General features: G+C 38.1%; 1 protein-coding gene and 1 long non-coding RNA gene across 3 annotated transcripts; one reads left to right on the forward strand and one right to left on the reverse strand.

Annotated features, from left to right (window-relative positions):
- Window positions 1-309: 309 nt before the first annotated feature.
- vrk1 (VRK serine/threonine kinase 1) lies at window positions 310-19,524 on the reverse strand. 2 transcript variants are annotated; one of them, XM_030126470.1, is made up of 13 exons: window positions 19,431-19,524; window positions 18,692-18,851; window positions 17,595-17,650; window positions 15,458-15,527; window positions 14,747-14,834; window positions 13,519-13,627; window positions 11,580-11,672; window positions 10,634-10,766; window positions 7,654-7,774; window positions 7,489-7,547; window positions 5,069-5,235; window positions 1,127-1,223; window positions 310-651 (listed from the first exon to the last, which is right to left on the reverse strand). In XM_030126470.1, the coding sequence occupies exons 2-13, from the start codon at window positions 18,849-18,851 to the stop codon at window positions 494-496; spliced, it is 1,311 nt and encodes a 436-aa protein (XP_029982330.1). In that variant the 5' UTR covers window positions 19,431-19,524; the 3' UTR covers window positions 310-493. The 2 variants fall into 2 exon arrangements, with proteins under 2 accessions (XP_029982330.1, XP_029982331.1); XM_030126471.1 differs by lacking the exon at window positions 1,127-1,223 and having other exon boundaries at window positions 547-651.
- On the forward strand, window positions 16,130-21,959 carry LOC115413551 (uncharacterized). Its single transcript, XR_003934479.1, has 3 exons — window positions 16,130-16,297; window positions 17,440-17,449; window positions 21,948-21,959. It is a non-coding gene; the product is annotated as an uncharacterized LOC115413551 (long non-coding RNA).
- The last annotated feature ends 516 nt before the right edge of the window (window positions 21,960-22,475 follow it).

Consider the following 22,475-nt stretch of genomic DNA (forward strand, 5'->3'; position numbering starts at 1 on the left):
CTTCAAGTTTATCTGCTTCCTGAGTGTTTGGTGTTCTTCACATAGGCTACATGTATTCGTTCGGTACACCTCCGTAATGTATCGATGGCCCCGAACCGAATGGTTCCGTACAAACAAGTGCGCTGTTACACCCCTACAAAGTAGTAATAATGTTCACGGTGGTAAAATGCTACTCACAGATACATTAAATTATAATTAAATACAATCAAAGCTGTAATTTAGACCAGTTTTAGACACAAAAGTCTATTTTGCTGATGATACTGTTATTTCTTCTGCACTACACAATGATAATAACATTAAAAACAAAAGCCAACTCAACCTAGTTTCCTCTTTATTACAACAGATTAGGCCTAAACCACAAAATAAAAATTACACATAAGCAACTAAAAGTATGTAACAGATAGAAAATCATACTTTATAAGACATAAAAAAGTAGTTTTAAGAGGCATAGAGGCAGTAGTACAGAGGGAGGAGTGTGGACACACCAGGAGTCTTAGGCACTGCTTTTCTTGGGTCGACCCCTGGATCTCTGAGCGAGTCCTGGTGAGGTCTGTGTTGCCATCTCCACCAGTTTGGCTTTGCCGTTGATTTGTTTGTGTTTGGCGGCCTTTTTAGGACTCTTCTTTGGACTCTTCTTCACACCGTTCACTTCTGCAGGAAGAAAAATCATGTTTAAGTTTTGGATTCAGACTGTAAAGGCTGCATCATAGTTTTATGAAGCTCTGTCTGAATCTGCTTCATTTCCCCTTCCAGGAATTCTTTGTTCAGTTGCTACATTTTGTAATGGGAACACTGGAAAGAAAAGCTGTGCCCGTAATAAAGAACAGAGGTTTTGTTAAAGGTGGAGTAAGCTGTTTCTGAAAAAGACTTGCTATTTGATCTCAATAACCAAAGAACACAAAATCCTGCTCCCTCAGTGTTGGGTGGTTTGGTCCAAACACTGGTTTCTCCTATTGGAAGAACAAGCGGTGTGAACAAATATTGTATTTTTTCAATGTTAAATATGACAAAGTATCCTGGATTACAACAGCTGACTCCATCTTTAAGTTCTTGCAGTGGAAACGAGCTATAAACGAGGTGTAAAAAGATGACATGATCATAAACTGAACACTTAAAGTAAACCTACCTTTCTTCTTTGTGACCCTCTTTTTCTTGACGGGGCTACTATCAGTTTCCTCAGTCCCATCTGCTTCATCCACAACCTTCTTTCTCTTGGCTGCCTTCTGGAAAAACAAGGCAGAACACATCCCACTTTGATTATTTTATGTTGTTAATATTTGTCACTGAATTCAGCTGAAGCTCCCGTGAAATACCAGGACACATGGTGCATTTCTTTTTTTTGGTTTTTAAATAAAAGTCAAGAACCAGACTTCATTAAACCTCTTGGGTCCTGAAGCACAGTGTGAAAGGAATGAGGAGACAAACACTACGGCGAGACGGGACGATTGGGGCGACCAAACTCCTTTGATCCTGCAGGTTTCTGTGCGTAAAGTCTGAGCAAATGCAATTATTGCTCCACCATCTCACTGGCCATCAGGACCTCGGACGCATTAATCCACTGAATAGATCCAACTAACGTGGTCTGCCGATTTGGCCACAGAGAACAGAAACACTCCAACTTCCTTTGACTTCATGTAATATCGGGGTAGGACAATATAAGACAATATAATAATGCTGGGCTTCTTCTTACTCCTTTTCAGACATAAAGTGTTGTGAAAGAGCTGCAATGAAATAGTTATACATTGTGTGACATTTGTTTTTTGTTTTTGGTTGACTTATTTCCTTCAATATATTAGACTACGTTCAGAACACAAGTCTTACGCACAACTGGAATTTTTTGGTGAAATCTGATTTTTTTTTGTATGCTCGTTCATTTTACACATTTAATCCGACTTCTATCAATTTTGAGTATGAACTGAATGCAACCCTGAAGTGACCTGCATGCGCAAAAGAGGTCCTGACCACGCAGGCATACACTGTGTTTATGGAAGTAACACTCCTAGGACGCAGAATTGTGATGTATGGCGCATTTCAATGACGTAAAGGTCAGATAAATGCGACCTGGCTGTTCAGACTGAAGTCCCATTGCAAAATATTGAATAAGTATTGGATTTCGGATGACATATTAAAGTGGCCTGGGTCGGATTTGTGCTGTTCAAACTGTCTTTAAAGGTGCGGGAGACTTTCGTGACCAATTTTTCATCAGATCTGTAAAACCTCAGTCATAGCCTAAGTATCACAAATCCATAAGTCTTTCTGTGATTACTCACCTGAATCTCTTGCATTACGGTGAACAATTCGAAGTGCCATCCACCATAAACAAACCATATGTTTATAAACAAAGCCGGGAGGTAACTCGGGCATCTTCGTAATTTTGTCTTGACGTGCACTGTGGGAAACGCCGGTTCGCGCCGCTGTCTGGCAGCGGCAGGAGCTCCCTTCCCTCTATGCATATTCCTCCAGCCGTTTCCGTGTTTCAGTCATTTCGCGTCATGTTTGTTTCATCCATATAATATCATATGATCACGTCGCCTTCGCTTCCCACAATGCATGTTGCGACAAAATTCCGAAGATGCCTGAGTTACCTCCCGAGTCTGTTTGTAAACATATGGTCTGTTTATGGTGGATGCCACTTCGAAATTGTTCACTGTAATGCAAGAGATTCAGGTGAGTAATCACAGAAAGACTTACAGATTCGTGATACTTAGGCTAAGACTGAGGTTTGACAGATCTGATGAAAAATTGGTCACGAAAATCTCCTGCACCTGTAACAGATCGGATACAGGTCACATATGGGCAAAAAAAATCTGATTTGGGCCACATTTGTCTACAGTCTGAATGTAGCCTTAGAGTGTCCAGTTTAAATTGGTCATTTCTTTTGCCTACTGATGTTTGAAATAAAATCTATCTATATCTATCTATCTATCTATCTACCTACCTACCTACCTACCTACCTACCTACCTACCTACCTACCTACCTACCTACCTACCTACTCATGAAGCCGACTTAAGCGGTGGCGTCGATGGAGATGAAGGTTGCTTAAACTCTCTTGCCAACACAGCAAATATTTGCAGTTACCATTTCAGTAAACTCTGACTTTATTATGCATGTGTTTGCTACTGGAATCAAAGTGAGTGTGGGCTTTGCAGCATAAAAGAAAGAAAAAGGTGGCCTTTGAGAGAGTCATGCACTTAACGAAAGCAATCACCTCCTCCGCCCGTCCTTCCTCCTTCCTGGGCCTCTATAATGAACCTCCACTCTCAGCCTCAACTATCACTCACCCCCTGCCCCCCTTTCCATTTTTGTCTCCATTTTGACAATTGCTACCTCATGATCACTATGCAGCGCCTGCTGAGGTGAACAGATTGGCGGGATAATTGCATACAATAACCAGCGCCGGGGCCTGGTAACCCTTCGGCTGGCAACGCCGTGTCCCCGGTGGCATCTTCCATATGTACAGAGAGAGAGAGAACAAGGTAGAGAGACTAAAACAGATGAGATGAAGAGCGAAAACAAGAAGATAAAGCTGGAAATAAGTATGAGTGACCTATTACAATATGCATTGTGATGCGTGGTACAGTTGTCTGAAAAAATATATGTAGTCCTTAATAATGTAGGATAAATAATGTATGATAGGATGTAAAAATATAACACAGATGAATGAATTGTCAGTAATAACTTTCAGTATTTAAGAAATATTTTATATGCTGTGAGTTTCCAGTCTGTCTGAAGGCCAGTTAAAAAGTGAGAAGCGAAGTAAACCAAGACATGACCGAAGACCAGCACACAGACAGATGTAAGAGAAAAGTCAAATGAAACGTACAGATAAACCTAAAATTAAAAAACTTTTCAGTCAAGTTTGAGCTTCAAAATAAACACAAATCTATTTACCTCTATGTGAGCAAACTGATGTGTGCTTACACAGAGCTGATGAAAAAGCGCACAATGTGTGGTATGGAAACACAAGAAAATCTAACTTATTACTGTTCGAGACCGAATGAAAAACACTGGACGGTGAAACCAGAAAAAAACCTCTTGTATTATTTATAACAGCTATAGTTTACATGACGATGAGACGAAAAGGAATAGCCATGAAAAGGATTATGAAAAATAAATAAATAACTTCAGGGTCAGCTTGTAATGTGTTCTTTATGGAATAAATTCTGCCTGCAGTATCAGAAAATATATGTGGACAATGAAATGTACAAATTATGGGATTATGATGCTACAGCCCAGACGGTGAAAGAAGGAAGGTGGGGACAAAGAGGAGGAGATGATATACTGCCCGTCTGTTCACCACATTAAAATATACAGGGTTTTTCAAAAAGAATGAACCGATTTCATGACACATTGCTTCAGTTCTCAAGCATGGTCATGGAACGAGTCAGTGACCATTTGAAAGAGGAGTTTGACTTTAAACACTGAATAACAACAGTGATCAACTCAGTGGATTGTGATATGCTGATACATGTCTGGGAGGATTTCTCTTATTGCATTAATGTTGTCCGTGCTGCAGGTTTTGGCCACATTGAACACTTGTAAGACAGGAAATAAAAGTTGATTGTGAGTAGAATACTTGTGACTTGGCTGGAGTTTTCTATTGCTCTTCCTTATGAAAATATTGTGTAATGAAATCGGTTCATTCTTTTTCAATAACCCTGTATATATGGAAAAACTTCTGCCATCCCGTTTTCTCAGTGCATTTAATACTGAGCAAATGGTCTGGAACTGCTCCATTCACTGTGAATTATGCCCGATCTATTTTATACTGGACCAATCACAAGTCTTAGGGCGGGTGTTTTGCAATGCGTCACACGCACCGACTTCTTTTTGCCATGAGTCAAAGTCAGTTCCATGTCCGATTATCTCTTATCAACTGTAGTCGGTTGTTTGATCCAAAAATAAGGACTGAATTATCATCCAGTACCATCATGTACCTCATACTTGGAACAGCTTCAGGTCAGCTCCCATTTTTTTGGTCTACTCTTGTTGCTGCAGCGGTTTCTATCCGTGCTTCCTTCAGCTGTATTTTAGTTTGGGCTGTGGATTGTGTTGTTGTGCACTGACCTGTGCAGGTGATGCAGCTCCATTGATGGTTGTGAATTCCATCTTGCCATCATCTTTAGCCTGGATTGCTTTCAGTCCAGCTTGCAGGATGGAACGGAACTTCTCATATGGTGGTTTGTCATGGTATCCCAATGCTTTAACCTCCTGCATGAACTTTTGGATCTCATCTACAACATAAGCACAAGCATCACTATGACACTCATCTTATTTTAAGGAACCTCAGCATTAAGAGCGCCTGTAAAAATCTTTGATATTCTTTTAGTTGTGAGAGACTCTATTAATAACCCTGACTGGACTCGAGCAGCTCTCATCCTCATGTTACTGACTCATCTTTGTTCCGACACTTTGTCGTCACCATAATGTCCTACTTAGGTCCCAGTGTCATGCCTCGTTCTGTTTGGTGCGACTTTCTTCAGACTTGACACACAGTCACAAACACACACACAGATGGAGTTGTAAACAACAGTTTGGTAGTGCTCGGCGGGGCAGAAACAAGGAGGTGTGACACTTCGTGTTCGTCTTCTCTGCCTGAACCAACACACTGCCTGCAGGTCGAAGTGCCAACATTAAAAAGGCAACTCTTACAACAGCGAGACAATGTCAAAATCACCACTTGCAGTTTGCATCTGTTAATGAACTTCTATGCAAAAAAGAACCAAGGAGCTGTCAGTTGAAGTGATAAAACACAATGTGATTAAAAAAGAAGATGTCAATCAGTTAGGATTGGACAATATGCACTATTTTATATTGATGAAAGATGCTCTAAACTTTCTACATTTCTAGTAAAACTAACCGTAACATGACTGCATTGCCTATTTGTGGACAGTTTTCCGTTATACAGTGATTATAATCAATAAATGGATCCATCACTCACATATTAAAGATGTCACAAGCATATTTCAGCTCAATGTTAAGCTAAATCTCCCTGCATCTTTTTCATTTTAAATGCAAGGATGAAGCTACTGTATTCTATGAAACAGGAGACAGAAACAGTGATTTTCAGGTGGTACTGGAATATTTTGCAGCAAAAATCACTGGATGTTTTCCTTACAAGCTGACAAATAAAGACTCACCTGTACTCCAAAATGACAGTTCACCATAAAATTACAGCTCCGGTGGTCTTTGGTCTGTGTTGATTTTAACTGTAACTTAAAGCTTACCTGTACTGGTCATGGCTATGACATTAATTATGCTTTGTGTATTGACTTATAAGGAAGAGAGGCGAATATTCAGTAAAAAACAAATCACTATAAATGCATCACAATGGACCTTTGTATTACAGGCGGGGGCAGCCATTGATGGCCGTGAGTGACGTACCCGCGTTGATTCCGGGTAAATGAGTGTACGTAAACAAGCAGCAGTCAGTGAGCAAGATTGAATTAAACCATGTGTTAGCACTTGTTGTTCATGCAGCTGTAAGCTTTGTACTCTGCCACTGTCCTGGAGACATGACCCAGCACTGGACAATACTGTGTCATCTTAGATTGGTGTCTGCTGCACGGGGTCAGTGACCAGTCCATCCCAGACCAGGTAATTGGACAAAAGAACGAGTCTGTGTCACTGTTAGGGCTGAGTAAAAAAATCAATTTGATTGATTTTGAAATGATTTTATTTTCATTTTGCGTTATCAAGTAATATCGGATGACACTGATTTTCCCGACCGTGACCGCGAATACCTGACCCGGGTACTACCGATGCATGGCCGGCTCCATCTCACAGGCCCCTGGGGGAGACGGGGTGTCTTGATCTCGCTCACGACGGTTCTGGTACGGGAGGGGCGCAGAGGAAGGGTGGGGGTAAACATGGTAAATTCATGGAGTCCAGCATTCCTGGGGGGCCCATATAGAAGTGGAGTGGGCCCAGAGAGTTAGAGGAATACTAAAGTGTCTTCAGTTTCACTTTCGCTTTGCACCGCTCCGACAATCACTGACCGCTTAATACTGAATCAAATCAATATTGGATCGAATCAAACTGAATCACGATCAATCAATTCAGAGCCTTATGAATTGAAATTGAATGGATTGAGGAAATTGGTCATGATACCCAGCCCTAGTCACTATCGGTGCTGGAACAGCCCGTGAAGGAAACATATCTCTGACCATGACTGACTGATGGAGCAGTGACTTAGTACTCACACGTACTTGAAAACGGGCTATAACGCAAGTTACCAGATGGAACTGCTAGTATTATATGTGATCTTTTGAAATAGCTAGCAATAAAAATTCAATAAAGGTACCCTTTAAGAAGCAAGTCAAGGATATGATTTGTATACAAATACCAATATTTTTGGGAACTACAGCAGATTATCCTGATATAGTGAAGTCTTCTCCACAAAACTTTAGAACAGACGTAGAGATGGCAAAGTTTCTGTTCGTGCGGACAAGAGTGTGTAAGTGTGTGTGTGTACTCGTCTTTCTCACCTGGCTTCTCTTGAGAGGAGAAACATTTTGTCATAAACTCGGAGATGTTCTCTTGACTCCTGTGAGAGGTACAGAAGCGGTATGACTTTCCTTATAGTTTAATGTTATGTATGCGTTCACTGCAGGGTTTCTGTCCAATGGGGACATCGTGTGTGCTTCTCCCACCTAATTTTAGAGTCTCGGACATAGACGGGGTCCTGCAGCTTGTCCTCCCAGGGCAGTCGGCCACACAGCCACTGAACCATGCAGTAAGACAGGATCTCCAGGTCTCCCCGCCTGCATGGAACTACAGCCAAACAACCACAATGGACAACACTGTCAGACACTCATTTGTGTATCGAAATAAATAGAAATACTAACACTTTAAATTGACTGTCATCTAGTTTTAAACACCTCTTTATGGTACATTGTGTAATGGTTTTTAATACACCTATGATTATATAATGCTTCCTGCAACAAATCCATTATCATGACATTTAAGTGGCATTTTCCTTTTTTTATGTGAGGAGGTATGCTTGTTGTGGACTGAAAGAATGCATAAAAGCAGGTACTTAAGAGTGGCATGTAATATGTTGTTTCCCCTTCCATTTACTGAATCAGTACCTTTAACAAATGTCCTTTACACACCACAAATTTAATGGCTTCAATTGTTTGTTAAAGCTGCAGTTTTTTATCATTAAAACACACCGCAGGTTACTACACTGGCTGAAGTTACATATGAATGGAAATGAAAGATCCATGCATGGGCTTTCAATATCACTGCTAAAAACTGTTTTGATAAGAAAAGTGATTTCTGTCTCAGTCGTATCGGTGAAGGATGTTAAAATACACGGTATAATTCAGTGGTTGCACCGAGGGAAGCATCTCTTTGTTACTTCAAGAGTCCCTTTGCTACTGAATTTCCTCTTTAAGTTAATCCTGTAGTTGAGAATCTGGCTGATTATTCTGAAATTTGACAGCCAACAAGAACAGAATGACACTACTGGATTTCTCTCATTGTCAATAGTCGCTTTTCCATTGACCCTCAAATTGCGCTTAAAAATTTGCCTAATGGAAAACAACAATTTTGCCAAACTCGTTTTTGTGCTTGCAGGAGGTGGTTTTTTGGGCATAGCTAATTGGTGTATCGTGCAGAACTGCAATGGAAAAACTTTTTTGTGCAACTAGAGTCACGTGAACACAAAACCAGATGTTGATGGATGTTACAAGCGAAGAAGAAGAGTTTTAAAACAAACATGACGTGGTACGAGCGTACACACGAGGAAACCAAATCATTTTTGAATTTACTACAGGATAGAGGGGTAACAAGCATTCTAGATTCAAAACAACAGATATTTATATTCGTCGCCATGTTATTGGAACAACTTCTTGTGACATCTCGCGATAATAAATAAACATATCACCGCATTAGTGATTTAATGAAAAAAATGACATTACGCACTTCTGTTTTTTCGACATTTGGTAAATATTGGTAAAGTTTTGGGTATATGTCCAATGAAAAAGCCACTAGTGATGTCAGTCCTTTAAATTTGTGTCCACTACCATTTTATTAACTAGTCTGAAATATATCAGATTTACTTCATATTACTACTACGATGTTGCCCATAAATTTGGAATAAAATATCTTTGCTGCTTCTCATGAAATGATCCTGACAATGTGATTTATTTTTGATAAGTGCAACTGGGACCCAGTATGTAATCATTGCACCAAGTCAAAGGTGATTAATGATGAGTATAAATGGGCATAAAAATAGGAATGTGCCTGAAAACTACATTATTTCAAACAATATGTAACTTAATGCAGAGTTACAGCTTTAGAAATCCAAATTATATCCCACATACATTTCAAACTAAAATGACACTAGAATCGACATGAAAACTTCACTTCAAAACCTTAAAAGTGTGAATGACAAGGAGAAGTTTCTGTGTTTCAACATGTAGAGTAAAAATTATGGAACAGATTGAAGGTGGATCTTAAACAATGTCCAAATATGAGCCAATTTAAACACGTGTAAAGAGAGGGTTTATACACGGTATAACACTGTAGACGGTGTCTGAGTACAACCAGATGTTTACTGTGGGGTTTTTTGTCTGTTTGTTTGGTTCACTTTATTTAATTATTGATTTTGTTGTTTATTTATTGTGGGTTGTCTTCAAGGATGTACAAGGGAGAGTCAAAAAGTTCTCAGACCAAATGTAATAAAAAGTTTATTTATCAAAATAACAAAACTAGTTTTCTGCATAAGCTCCATTGGAGTCTAAACGCTTTTGCAATCTATGTGTCCATTGGTAGATTCCATTTTTGTAGAATTGCTGGGACTGTCTTTGACACAGTCTTTGACATTTGTCTGAGAACTTTTTGACTCTTCCTCGTATTTATTTATTTCGCATGTCTGTGTAAGTGTGTAGGTAAGTATGCATGTATATTTTTGTGAAAATGATAATTCTGGTGAACAATTTACAAAAAGATCCTAGAGAACTGTTTATCATACAGCCTTAGGCTGATAGGAAACTAAATGATTGACTGTTGTGTGGAGAAGGGGTGGGATTCAATAAGTTTACACTTCCTCCCACTCCTTTTCGAATATGTCAATCAAGTCATATGTTGTTATAAGTTTTCATGTTTTATTGAAATCTGTTTATTTCTAGCCAACAATATAGGATCATTTTGTTTGTTTTTATGGCATATTTGAAATGAACTGAACTGAAAAATGTCAAGGTACAGAGTGTCCTTTCAAGATTCAGCTTCTAACAGTGCCATCGTAAAACACACACTCTCGGAAAACCCCCAAAGCCCATATTAAAAACAAGCAATAAAAGACGTTTTACAGAATATCCTCCTGAGACCCAGGAAAGTGAAAGTTTTAGCTTTTTTACATTAAACAACTGTCTTAATTGGAAATCGCATAATGCAACAGTTTTTTTCAGATACATTTTTTAAAATTATTTTTATTTACTTATTTATTTTTTAATGGAATATCCTTTGCTATGGACAGCATTTTTTTAAAGTAAAACTGTCAATCTTTTGTCCCCTCCAGAGAACCAAAATGCATCGCTGGGTCTCAGGAGAATATATCAAAACTTACAATATGTTACAAAATGAAAATGTGTCACCTTGGTTTTTTCACACATAACATGTACTTACCTACTCCTTTGTGTGCATCAATACTTGTGAACTCAATGGTACCATCATGACACCTCTTGGGGTCTTCCTTGTACTCCTTCAGGACACCGTCAGGGGAGTATCTGTACGCCAGCCCATAATCTACCAGGTAAACCTCCAATCCCAAACACACACACAAAAACCAAGAACAATATCACATTAAAGCCTTTCAGATACAGTAATAACATCAGGAATCTGAAAATACCGATTTCATTTGTGCTCATTCCCTGTAAACAGAGAAAGATCTTGATCCATCTTTACTTTTACAACTCAAAATTCATTTATAGTGACACTGGGTTTATTTGTTCTTATGCTTATATACAGCGAGTTACTGTCTTCAATAAAACGGCATAATAAAACTAAAGCTACATTTGCTAGTAACTCCAGGGGAAAGCTTTGGAAAAGCACAGCACAAAAAAAGCTTACCTAATATTAAAATCCCGAGGGGCAGATTTTTAAATTGTCATTTATAAATAGCTCTTTAATAACACCACCAATGATACATTATTAATCTTCAAATTAAATATTTGCCCCTGCCCCCACCTTGTTTGCTAGTAAGAGCTCTTTGCTGCTGCCATCTAATCTCCCCCTGTTTGTAACACACACACACACACACACGCACGCACACACACACACACGCGCGCACACACACACACACACACACACACACACACACACACACACACACACACACACACACACACACACACTCCCTCCTCTAAGGGTCTTAATTGAATCTAATGAAGGAGCACAAGTGTGTTATGATCAAAAACACAATTGCCTCCCTACTTTCAAGGAACAGTGCAGGGGTCAGAGTATCAGCTTAGTTTCTCAACACAATAATATGTTGTAGTATTTGGGCTTGAGAAGCGCATTTCACATTCATGTTCATTTTCTCTCCTGACAGTTTAATGGTTTTAGCACTGACCTGGTTGGGATCACTGTGGCTCAACATGAGGTTGGATGCTTTAATGTCAGCGTGCACGTACTCATGCTCGTGAATATACTCCAGAATATCCAGCTACACAGGAAAGAGACAAAAAGAAGATTATTATTTTGCAAAATGCACATTTTTTTGGAATGGATCATCAAATTTCTACTGTAATGATTCCTGTTTCTGTCTGAATTAATAAAAGTGTGTTGATTAAAAAAAAAAAAAAAAAGCCACAAAAATTGCAATTAAGTGTGCAATTAAATATGAGATTAATCAGAGCACATTGGAAGGCAGCACAGTGTGTAAATGTTATCTGTCAAATATTTGCATAAAATGACCAGGCACAAAAAAAAAAATATCAGCAAAATATTCTGGTGCTGCGACTTAATCAATTAGCTGCATGAGATAAATTAAGAATAAAAATAATAATAATGTGTGCTGGTGTTTCAGTCAAATTTCAGTAATAATACTAGTTTTCTTTGTCGTATCTGATGGGATATGCATTTTTAATTTAAATGCGTTACATTGGGCTGTTTTGTTATAGATGAATTTAATAGATTCACAGTCTAAATAGCATATTGGCTGATAATAAAAATTCACTTTCTTCTACAAAGTAAAGCCTGTAGAGGAGCATGTGACCACGGGAGTAGTACTGGTTTTACTTCTTCACTCCATAGCCAGTGACTGCCTTTAATAATGGAAGTCTCGTTCATCAGGATAATAAAAATTAACCTTTTGATGACTCACAAAGGACATACGCTAGTTTTAATTGAGTTCCTGCTCCATCTAGTTATTGAACATATTAAGATCTAGTCACAATGCAGATACAATTGGGATCATGAGAATGCTAAATAAAGCCCAGGTACAAGTTTCGATTATATAACGGCCAAGATACAGATCTCATATTGATATTAGGTTGAGATGATCAAGCCACCTATCCACAAATTTATACTGAGAATTTAAACAGGAGAACTTTTTACATTTAAGAGACAGAAGGAGGATGTAAACCTCAGCACTGTTTTTATAAAGATCATTATAAACTGACATATTGCAATTTCACTCATGTAAGTATGTATATAGTCAGTACAGTTTTATGACTTATTACAGGGTGTTTGCTCTTTAACAAAATAAAAATTCCAGATTTTCAAAACTGCTATTTTTCCCCCAGACCTCGACTTTATGTACTTTTCTACTTGTGTGTCTACTTTTTTGGTTGAGAGTGTACCTGTTGTGTGTAGGAGAAAAGTTCATTTTAATAAATGTATGAATGAATGAATGCATAATTCATAGAGAATTATGTTTTACTGACAAAAAACATACGAAAATGACAAAAGTACATGGATATCACGTGAACAAGTTTCACTAGAATCATTCCAGTACTGGCCGGTTAGTGAAATCATATCAAGTTTCCTCATTCCTCATGTATTTCTTATCTTACAAAATTATGTGCCTTTGAGCATACTTTAAAATTCGACTGAGAGAAACTTGTTTCCATCCTTTAAGACTTTCACACAAAATTCCAGACTTTTCAAGGTCTGGGAAATCAGCGTTTCAAAATTCCAGACTTTTTAAGTCTTTCAAAACCTGTGTCAACACCCTGTATTACTGTCATTATTATATCTTTTCATGTTGTTTGTCTTTTGCACAGTCTTTCATGTACTTTATTCTGTTGTTCTTGACCAGCGAATTTCCCCGTTGCGAGACCAGTAAAGTCTCATCTAATCTAATCTTTCCACTTTGCAAATTCATCCCATGGGCCACATTGGACCCTTTAGTGGGCTGGTTTTGGCCCACAGGCCATATCTTTGACACCCCTCAATAAAGTCTAATCTAATCTAAATTATTCCTGATATTGTAAATGATATTTGAATTACTCCCAATAATACAGAAAACACAATTCAGAACAGTGTAAGAGAAACTAAAAACAACCAACCAGACGAAGGCCGAGCTGCAGAACCAGTTTTCTGGAGAATCGTCTTCCGCATTCTTCAAACTTCTTCTGCAAATCTGAACCAAGTCTGTCGATAACCATGAACCTATACCTGCAATTTCACATTCAACAAGTTTTATTTTTCACATTCCACCTCTCCAGTTCTTTTTTCATTCAGCGCCTACACAGCTCTGCTTATCAAGTCATTTCAGTTTATTTGGAAAAAATGTTAACCTGCTGAACCACCTCATTCTTTGTATGGTTATAAATAAAAGGTGCATTATTAAGACTGAATAGGTAGATTTGTTCAGGGTCATTATATTATGTCAAAGACTGAGGAGGCTGGTGCAGTTTGCGTACGGCCCCGTTCTTCTTCTTACTTTGATGCCATGCACACTGACACATAAATACTTACTGCAGAAGCTGACATTTTTACCCTGCTGCCTATTTGAATGAAACAGGAGGATGCTCCGTCTCTGTAATTTGCTGTTGCTGTCGTACTAAAGCAAAACCGCCGCTGTGTTAACATCTGCTTATCTTACATTTAGACACTTAGTGACATAATGATGCCTGAACATGTACTATACATATTTGTGATAAGAAAAGTGACATGCTCAGAGGTCCAAATTTACAGTTTTGTGAACCACTTAAAACAGGGTTCGTACACATTTTCCAAGGTCAAATTCAAGTACTTTTCAAGCACTTTTAAGGGTCATTTTCAAATTTTTCCAGCACAGCACCTTATCGTACATATCTACAGGAATACATATACTCAGATTATTTTTTTCACTTTTTATCACAGTGATGTACATTGCATTACACTATATACATCTAAAATGATGTTTCATAATAGCAAAAAGTTTAGAAATTAAAAGATGAACACAAAGTTTTATCAAAAAAAAAAAAAAAAGCGAAGCCACTTGGCATTCTTCAGGCGCACTCGCACCAAGCCAAAGATTAAGATAAAAATTAACCAGGAGTCGACCTTAGAGCACCCGCTAATTTTCTTTTTTGACATAAAGTTTTATTTTTCAACATGTATCACCTCTCTGTAAGCAGCGTTAGCTTGAGTTAATATAAAAAAATAAATAACATCACAGAATTATAATTGCAAGTACTTTCAAGCACTTTCCAGACCTTGAAAACACAACATTGAAATTCAAGCATTTTCAAGGACTTCAAGCACCCATTCGAACCCTGTAAAATGAAAATGAATTTCCCAAAGCCTTACTTCTTTCCTCCTTTGTCGTGCAGCCCTGAGCCCCAGTATCTGGGAACTCCCAGATTTTTCAGCTTGTGAGACCTCATCCAGCTCTGAACTGCAGAAAACAGTGGAAAGTTATAAGTTATGCACAAAGCGACAGCAGACATTCTGCCTCAAATGACCTTAAATCATGTGAAAACATCTGTGAAATACACACGACGTACACGGAAAAGAGTTAAGCGCATCAACATTTCCTGCCACTTCCTCTGAACATAATGCTAACTGGTGCTGGTGTAAGTGGGTGATGGCTGTGATGCTCAAAGTAATGAGAGTATAATTCCATCGGGGGGAGTCGGGCAGGGCGGCCGCAAGCTAATCTGCTGCTGGGACAAATATTTACCAACAACGTGAGATTCCAACATGAATAAAATATGAGCCTTTGGTTCCTTAGTAATATAACAGTTAATTGTCAGGGGAGATTGACATTTGGATTGTTATTATATAAAATGCAAAGCTGTGGCCTGGGGGCCAACGGCGCTGCCACCAAAAGTTTCCCCTCCTCTGCAGGGCCCCTCCGTGCCTCAGCTACAAGATTGTCTTTTTTAATTAAGAAAGTTAGGTTTCTTTTATTTGTTTGCCCTGGTGATGAGAGACTTTGTGTTGTGATCACAAGGCTAACTTTGGCTTAGTGACATACAGTACTTCTGCATGGTTGGAAACAATGGTGAAATGGCTTACTCAGATCAGGCTTTGCAGCTCTCATGTAAAACTTGAGCTCAGAGAACAGTGGTCCGTTCTCACTGGGCTCCTGTGGAGAAAAAAATAAACAAATCAAAAAACACACCGGTGCTTTGGTGCTTTACAGTTTACACTGAACTGTGTTGGTGCTTAAAATGAAAATAGGCCTGTAAATAGTCATGGTGTGCATGTTCAGGTGAGAAAGCAAAGTGAGATTCAGAAAGCTACACTTCAACAAAAAAAAGGGTGAGTGAATTAACCTCAGTACATTTAAGTTAAAACAGTTTAACAGGATGCACAATAGAAAGGGTGTAAGAAGTGGAAAATGGCAGTCACACCAAGAATATTTCATACAAGTAAAGAAGTGAAGTAGCAATGCCTTTAGGGATTGGCCAGAGAAGGTAAAATGTATTAATATAGAAGGAAAAATATACCATGAAATCAGCAGAAGACACACTAGACAGGAGAACAAGGGATCTTTGGTTCGATACATTTTCAGTACCAGTGAAGGAAACCTGTGTGTGTGTGTGTGTGTGTGTGTGTGTGTGTGTGTGTGTGTGTGTGGGGGGGGGGTTAGGAGGGGTGCGCTCTGTAACTACCTGTGGGACAGAAGACATTTCTACAAAATATGGTTCAGTCATTTGAATACTAACAGGCACCCCATGTTATACATTTTTTATTTTTGAATGTTCGTTTATGGTAAACTCTGTAATTTACTGAGCATTTGTGAACACCTCACAGTATTTCCTGAGGTGCTGTGAATGTAACCTCACAGTAACACTCCAGCAGAGGCACGGTGAAGGAGAAGAGGAGCAGGTTCACTTGATTTTGCCAACTTGAGTTAAAAAATAAAAACCTTTTTGCTATAAAGGAACCCGTGGACTCTTTTGTGCCACAAAGCTGCTACATACCGAAAACCGAAAGTGAAACAACATACTTCAAATGTCCAACCCAGCATCTGTGCCTCTGTTATACTCTCTGTTGTCATGTTTTTTGTTTTTTTTGCAGTGGCGCTGAGAATTTGCTGCTGCTGAATGTATATAGAAGAAACCCTGCACATGGGTTCCATTTGTGTCCATCCTACTTCCTGAGTGTTGGCGTTCTACACATAAGCTACATATATTCGTTCAGTACACCTCTGTATTGTATCGAATGCCCAGAACTGTAATGGTTCAGTTCAAACGAGTGCACCGTTACACCCCTACTTTACACTCAAACAACACAGTAAGTGTTCTCCAGGTCTTTAAGAACAGCTGCCATACATTAGTGTCATCAACATGCTATAGAAAGAAAGACGATCAAGGCAATGCAAACAGCATGAGCTGAGAGAAATCAGATTAAAAATGTACTTATTACACAGATTTTAAATGGTAATCTTCATTCAATAAAGGAAAAATGTATACTGTCCCACAGCATTTAATGTCATGTAATCGGAGCCTTTAGATTCTACAGGTATCAGTGACAAATGTGTGATTTTATTTGATATTATAAATAAAACTGACTGGAAAATAACTGGTGGTTTACCACTGGCATGCTGTTAATCAGTTGCCTATGATCCTAATTCAAAAATAATAATAAACTACAGAAGAACTAAAGAATTACACACTTGATATGAAATGACTACAAAATCTGATCACATTTTTGGAACATATAATGTAAAGAAAGCAGCACCTTAACCTATTTTAAGTACAAATACCTTTGTACTAAGTGAGTTTTGTTCTGTTCATTGTACGATTTGTCTGTGGTTTGTTGCCATTTGCTGACTTCAATGTCAGTTTCACTGCTCACTTTACAACAGATGAAACTGGTTACATTAATTCGAACACTTCCAAAGAAATACAATCATAGTCTGGAGTCACTTCACAGCAGTTTTGAACTGTATCTCATCATTAATCTGAAAAAGCAGTCATGGTATAACACCCACAAGTATCTACAGCCAACTCACACAATGCTTACTGAGGAAACTCTGTGAAACAAAACAGAACATTTTAAGTATAATTTTGCACTCAAAGCACACAGCCAAAGTTGAAACCGGAAGGACTACACTTAGCACTGAATGAGGGCTGAGGGCAAACTGTAAACCTACTAAACCTACTGTGTGATTCAAAAACGAAAAAGAAAGTGCTTGGGGTCTCACCACTTTGATGACATAACGAGCATCAGCTCCAACAGGTTTTGCCGAATTCTCATCAGCTGCAGAACAAGAAACAAGATTAATTCACTTTTTGGATGAGTGTCCATGAAATGTCAAAATGTGCAGGTGCCATCTTGCCCAGGACAGAACTGCATATGAATAATGATTTTTAAAAAAACAAACATTGTGTGTTCATGCACATCAGTCTCATGGATATTGTGTTTTTTTAAGCATCCCACTTTTGTGTTTTGCATTTAAACATCACATCCCTGTTTCAGTAAACCGTATACGACTTTATCCAACTGTTGATAAACTTGGATACTCTAACTGGCGTACTCTGATAGTATCTGGGATTCTGTCACATGTTTTCACCTGCTGATTCCTGCATAGCTGTTAAGTGATGTAACAGAAATCCAAAGATGGTGGCAGCAATGAAAATATCTCACTACTGGAGGAACACAAAGAGTTTTGTCTCTCACTATAGAACATGTGAAATATATCAAGCAGATTACAGTAGAAGGAAAAATCATCAAAAAGCAGTTTCAACCACACACACAGAAAAAAAAACAGTTCAACAAATCAGGTCACAGAGGAAAACACTACAGAAACGTTCCTTCCTGAAATAACATTTAAAGAATCAGTCACTACTGTATAATGTTACACACCTACTTATCCTACATGGTGACAGTGACAGAACAACAGCTGAAGGACATGTTTACCTGTTGATCCTGTCTCCCATTTCTGATAGCAGATGAATACCAGTAAGACAACTCCACAGGGTAATATTAGTATTTAAAAGTGCTAAAACTGCTATAAACCTTAGTGGCCTTGTCATCTGTAGGTACAATACCTTTAAAGTTAGACAATAACTTATGAAATGTCAGTATAAATTAAAACATTACGCTGTAAACATCACAGATGTTTGTGCAAACAGCACCAGTTACGAAAATTTAAGATACTAATATCTATCACGTATACTGAAATAGGAGTTCTCTGTGTTACATGTCAGTGCAAGTATGATCAAAACGGGGATGAGCTTCATAACTGTGATTCTAAGGGGCATGAAAGTCAGATTTCTGGTATCAAGTTGACATTCTTACCTAAATATATCAGGCCAAAGCCTCCCTGCCCAATAGGTGCCCCCAGTTTCCAGCTCTTCTTCCCGACGTCAGTGAGAACCTCTCCGGGTGGAAACTCCTCTGCCAGCTTCCTCTTTGCTGGAGCTCTGCCCTTCCCCGCCGCTTTAGCCTTAGGAGGCATCTGAAACACACAGTTATCTCTGGCCGTTAATGGACACAATGACAGTGAAAGCTAAGCAGTGTTTAATGCTTTTAGGAGTGAAGACTACAACTACAAAACACAACGACAATGTATGAGCACACCATATTCTCACATTAAACTGTAGTATACATAATAAAATACTGTAGCTGGTAGCTGTAATAATGTATTGGTACTGTAGTAACTAGAATATGCTAGCTACCTGTTTGTAGTCTGTTAGTGTCTGACTACAGCACATTCTGTTACACCGGTTACCACAGTCGCATTTACATCCCCTTTTTGTGAGTATATGAGCCTCTGCCGCTAAACCGAAAGGCATTTGGGGACAGTGCGGCTCGAAACACCTCCCGTTAATTCCAAAACATTAAGAACACGTATAAATTCCATTGTCACTTCTATTCTAACGTTAGCTGTCATGCTAGCAAGTGGGTAGTTAGCATCGCTATTTCACGTTAGCTACTCCGCGGCTACGTGTAATAAGTGCAGTCCCACGACACCTACGACGTTAACAGTACACCCGACATTTTGGGAAGTTTACTAAATGATCAGATCAATACACACCTCTACTTCGCTGTTTCCCGTTGTTTGAGTTTGGTTAAACTATGATGCTATGTTTGGACCAAACTTCCCGCAAAACTATCAACCAGGAAGTGGCGTCACGGCACTTTGCTATTCTATTGGTCGATTACGCAGCGTAACTTACGACAGAGAATCTCCGTAAAATGAGATGTTTTTGCTTGAGTTGAGAAACTCCCGCGAGAATGTGCGGTATTTGAGTAGAAATAATTGGTAAGTGAATTTTACACCATTTGTATATAAAATGTACTTTATACTGATACATACATGTGCTTATATTACATTTACACTGATAAAAATACCCCTATATTTCTATATGTTTATATCAGCACCACAAATGCAATTTACTGTATATGCCTACAGGTTATTAAGTGATGCTAGGCTAATAGCATATTAAGCTATAAAACTGCTATTTTTTAACCATTAGTGCGAGTGTTAAAACAACCAAAAGGTATTACGTTTAAGGTGTTTAGGGGCTTATCCTGAATGAATGAGTGTGTTCTATTTAAAAAGACAAAACAAACAAACAAAAACAGACTACTCACTACACATACAACACACTAACTTTTTTATTTCTGGCCATTTTCTATCAGTTCTTTTGGAGAGACCTAAGAAACTTAATATATAAAGCCTAGCAGAAAAAGAAGAGAAGAAAAATACAAAAGAGAAAAAATAAACTATCTTTTTTTTTTTTCTTTCTTAAAGAGTAGCAAGTGTGAAAACAGACAGGCGTAGCTGTAATTTGCTTGGTAGCCTAAAACCAGCTGACATGGAGACACTGAGACAAAGCTAATGCCATGGCCCTGGTGGGTATGACATCATGGTCGCACATGCATAAATAATGCTCTTGAACTTTTAAGAGTCACTTTGCGTAGGCTTTGCATTGCTTACATCCTTTGCTGTTGAATTGTCCTTCATGCTTGAAGAGTTTTTGATAAATGTGATTGTAGCCTCGGGTTCTTTTCTTTGGCATGTCAACAGCTGATAAAAAAAAAGGGAGAAAATAGAGGAATTAATTATAAAACACTCAAGATGAAAGCTTCGACAGTGACCTCAGCACACCGTACATTAGTCTATGAATCTGTTACACAGTATTCTCAATGCAAACCTCAAGGGAATTATGATGTTTTAAAGTCTTTTGGAGATTTAACAGATAGCCCAGCGAGTTTTGGAGAAATCCAACCAACACTTTTGAGCAAAAACAAGTGGCTGAGATTGCCGTTTATTCATAATTTCATATGAACCACACCACCACAATACCGACATATCAAAGTAAAAGACATGAGTCCTCGCAAAAACTATGTGAGTTTTAGTTTATTCCATAAGTTTCTGGAAGTGGAAGAGGCTATGATCATAATAGTATTATAATTTTCTAAAATCCATATCATATTGGCAATGTGTAGTTTTGTGTGCTGAGAAACATGTTTGGCTGCTCAGCTTCAGGTTCCTCTGCTAGTGGCTGTGTTTGTTGGTGGTTCAGAGTCCAGACAAACAATGAGCTTAAATAACCTATGAGGCTCTACTGAACTGAGGTAAGAGTGGAGTCGTGCCAGGTTAGTGACGTCAAATGATCCCTCTTACGTCACCCTACAGGGTTTTCCCCACGTTTCCATGTAGTGTAAGGTTTCTCCATTTTCCATACATTTGTTAAAGAAGGATGAGATTTCATTTGTGTGTTGTTTTTTTTTTAATAAACCATAATACTAATAATAAGAACTTCACAAATTTTAGCAATTTTTGACTATTACTGATACAATTCCTGGTTAAATAATCTACAGTAAGAACCAAAAAGCCTAAAAAACTAAATTCTTCTGTCACAATATCAACTGCAAGCAATCATAATAAGGCAGTTTTCTTTTAAATAATTTATAATTAATGAAATCTAATTATTTGATGTCTGTCTGGCTGAACATTGAACAAAGTACTGAACATTACTCTGAGAATCTGTAATTACATTCTATACACTCACTGACTAAATATAAGATCAACATTTAAACAGCTGTCTGATAAGTTAGTACAAAATAAGCAATAAAAAAAAAAAAAAAATTAGTGCAGCCTTATATACACTGATAAAGGCATCAGTTGTCGTTAATATGATATTTATCTTCTTGAGTGAAAGTCGAGGACACCACATGGTTGGTTGTGATTTAAAATGATTATTTATGGTCAGAATGTGTCAAAGATTTAAGAAATATAGAGGTAGAACATTAAAACAAACAACTGGCACAAACATTCTGTGCCCTTCTTGCTTATAAGTAATACACAAAACACAATTCATGTCATAAGCATGACCAGTACAAGTATACTTTATCCCATAAGGACCCAGTGTTACTTTTGTGGCAGTTCCCAAATGCATTTTTCTCTCTATTTAATCTTTCCTAATTGATTTATCACCATTTATTATAATATTATCCTCTGAATTTTGCATTTTTCCCCCCAGTGAAAATCATCTATTTTCCTATGTTTAACTGACTGATTATGAAGATGTTCGTAAAAGCTCAGAGTAAAGTCAAAGGTTATTGTATCAAAACAGAAAAATCAAGAAAAAGTGACTTTTTTCAGCAAAGTCTATCATTAACTGAACATAAACCCAGTGTGTCTATCCACTGTCATTGATCCAACTCCATGGATTTTACTGGTGAATCGATGTTGTAGAAGATGACGGTGTTTCCATGTTCACTACGGAGACTCTGAATGTCGAAATGGGTCAAATCTGATGACCATGAACAGATGACAAACTGTATTTTACACCAATTATTTACATATATTGATAGGATTAGTGGATCAGCAATTTAGATCAGTAAATGCTTTTGGTCAACGGTGGTTGTTTGGATCTTTATGGGTTAATTTGACCCAGGAAAATCCCTTGTCTAAGACACTATAAGACGTTGCTGCACCACTCCTGCCTATTTGTGAACCTACAGCTGAATGTTGATATCAATGTTGAATTCCAATGGTTATGTAAATGTGCAGAGCCTCACCTATTTCCAATCTGTCATTTGATACAAACATACTGCGTTTCACTTGCAA

Source organism: Sphaeramia orbicularis, chromosome 22, assembly GCF_902148855.1.
Source record: "Sphaeramia orbicularis chromosome 22, fSphaOr1.1, whole genome shotgun sequence".
Classification (NCBI taxonomy): Eukaryota; Metazoa; Chordata; class Actinopteri; order Kurtiformes; family Apogonidae; genus Sphaeramia; species Sphaeramia orbicularis.

Coding starts and splice junctions, on each gene's coding strand:
- vrk1 (XM_030126470.1), bottom strand. CDS start 18,851: ATGCCTCCTAAGGCTAAAGCGGCGGGGAAGGGCAGAGCTCCAGCAAAG. Junction 15,528..17,594: donor CTCGTTATGTCATCAAAGTG/GTGAGACCCCAA, acceptor TTTTCTCCACAG/GAGCCCAGTGAGAACGGACC. Junction 7,548..7,653: donor GTCCGAGACTCTAAAATTAG/GTGGGAGAAGCA, acceptor TACCTCTCACAG/GAGTCAAGAGAACATCTCCG.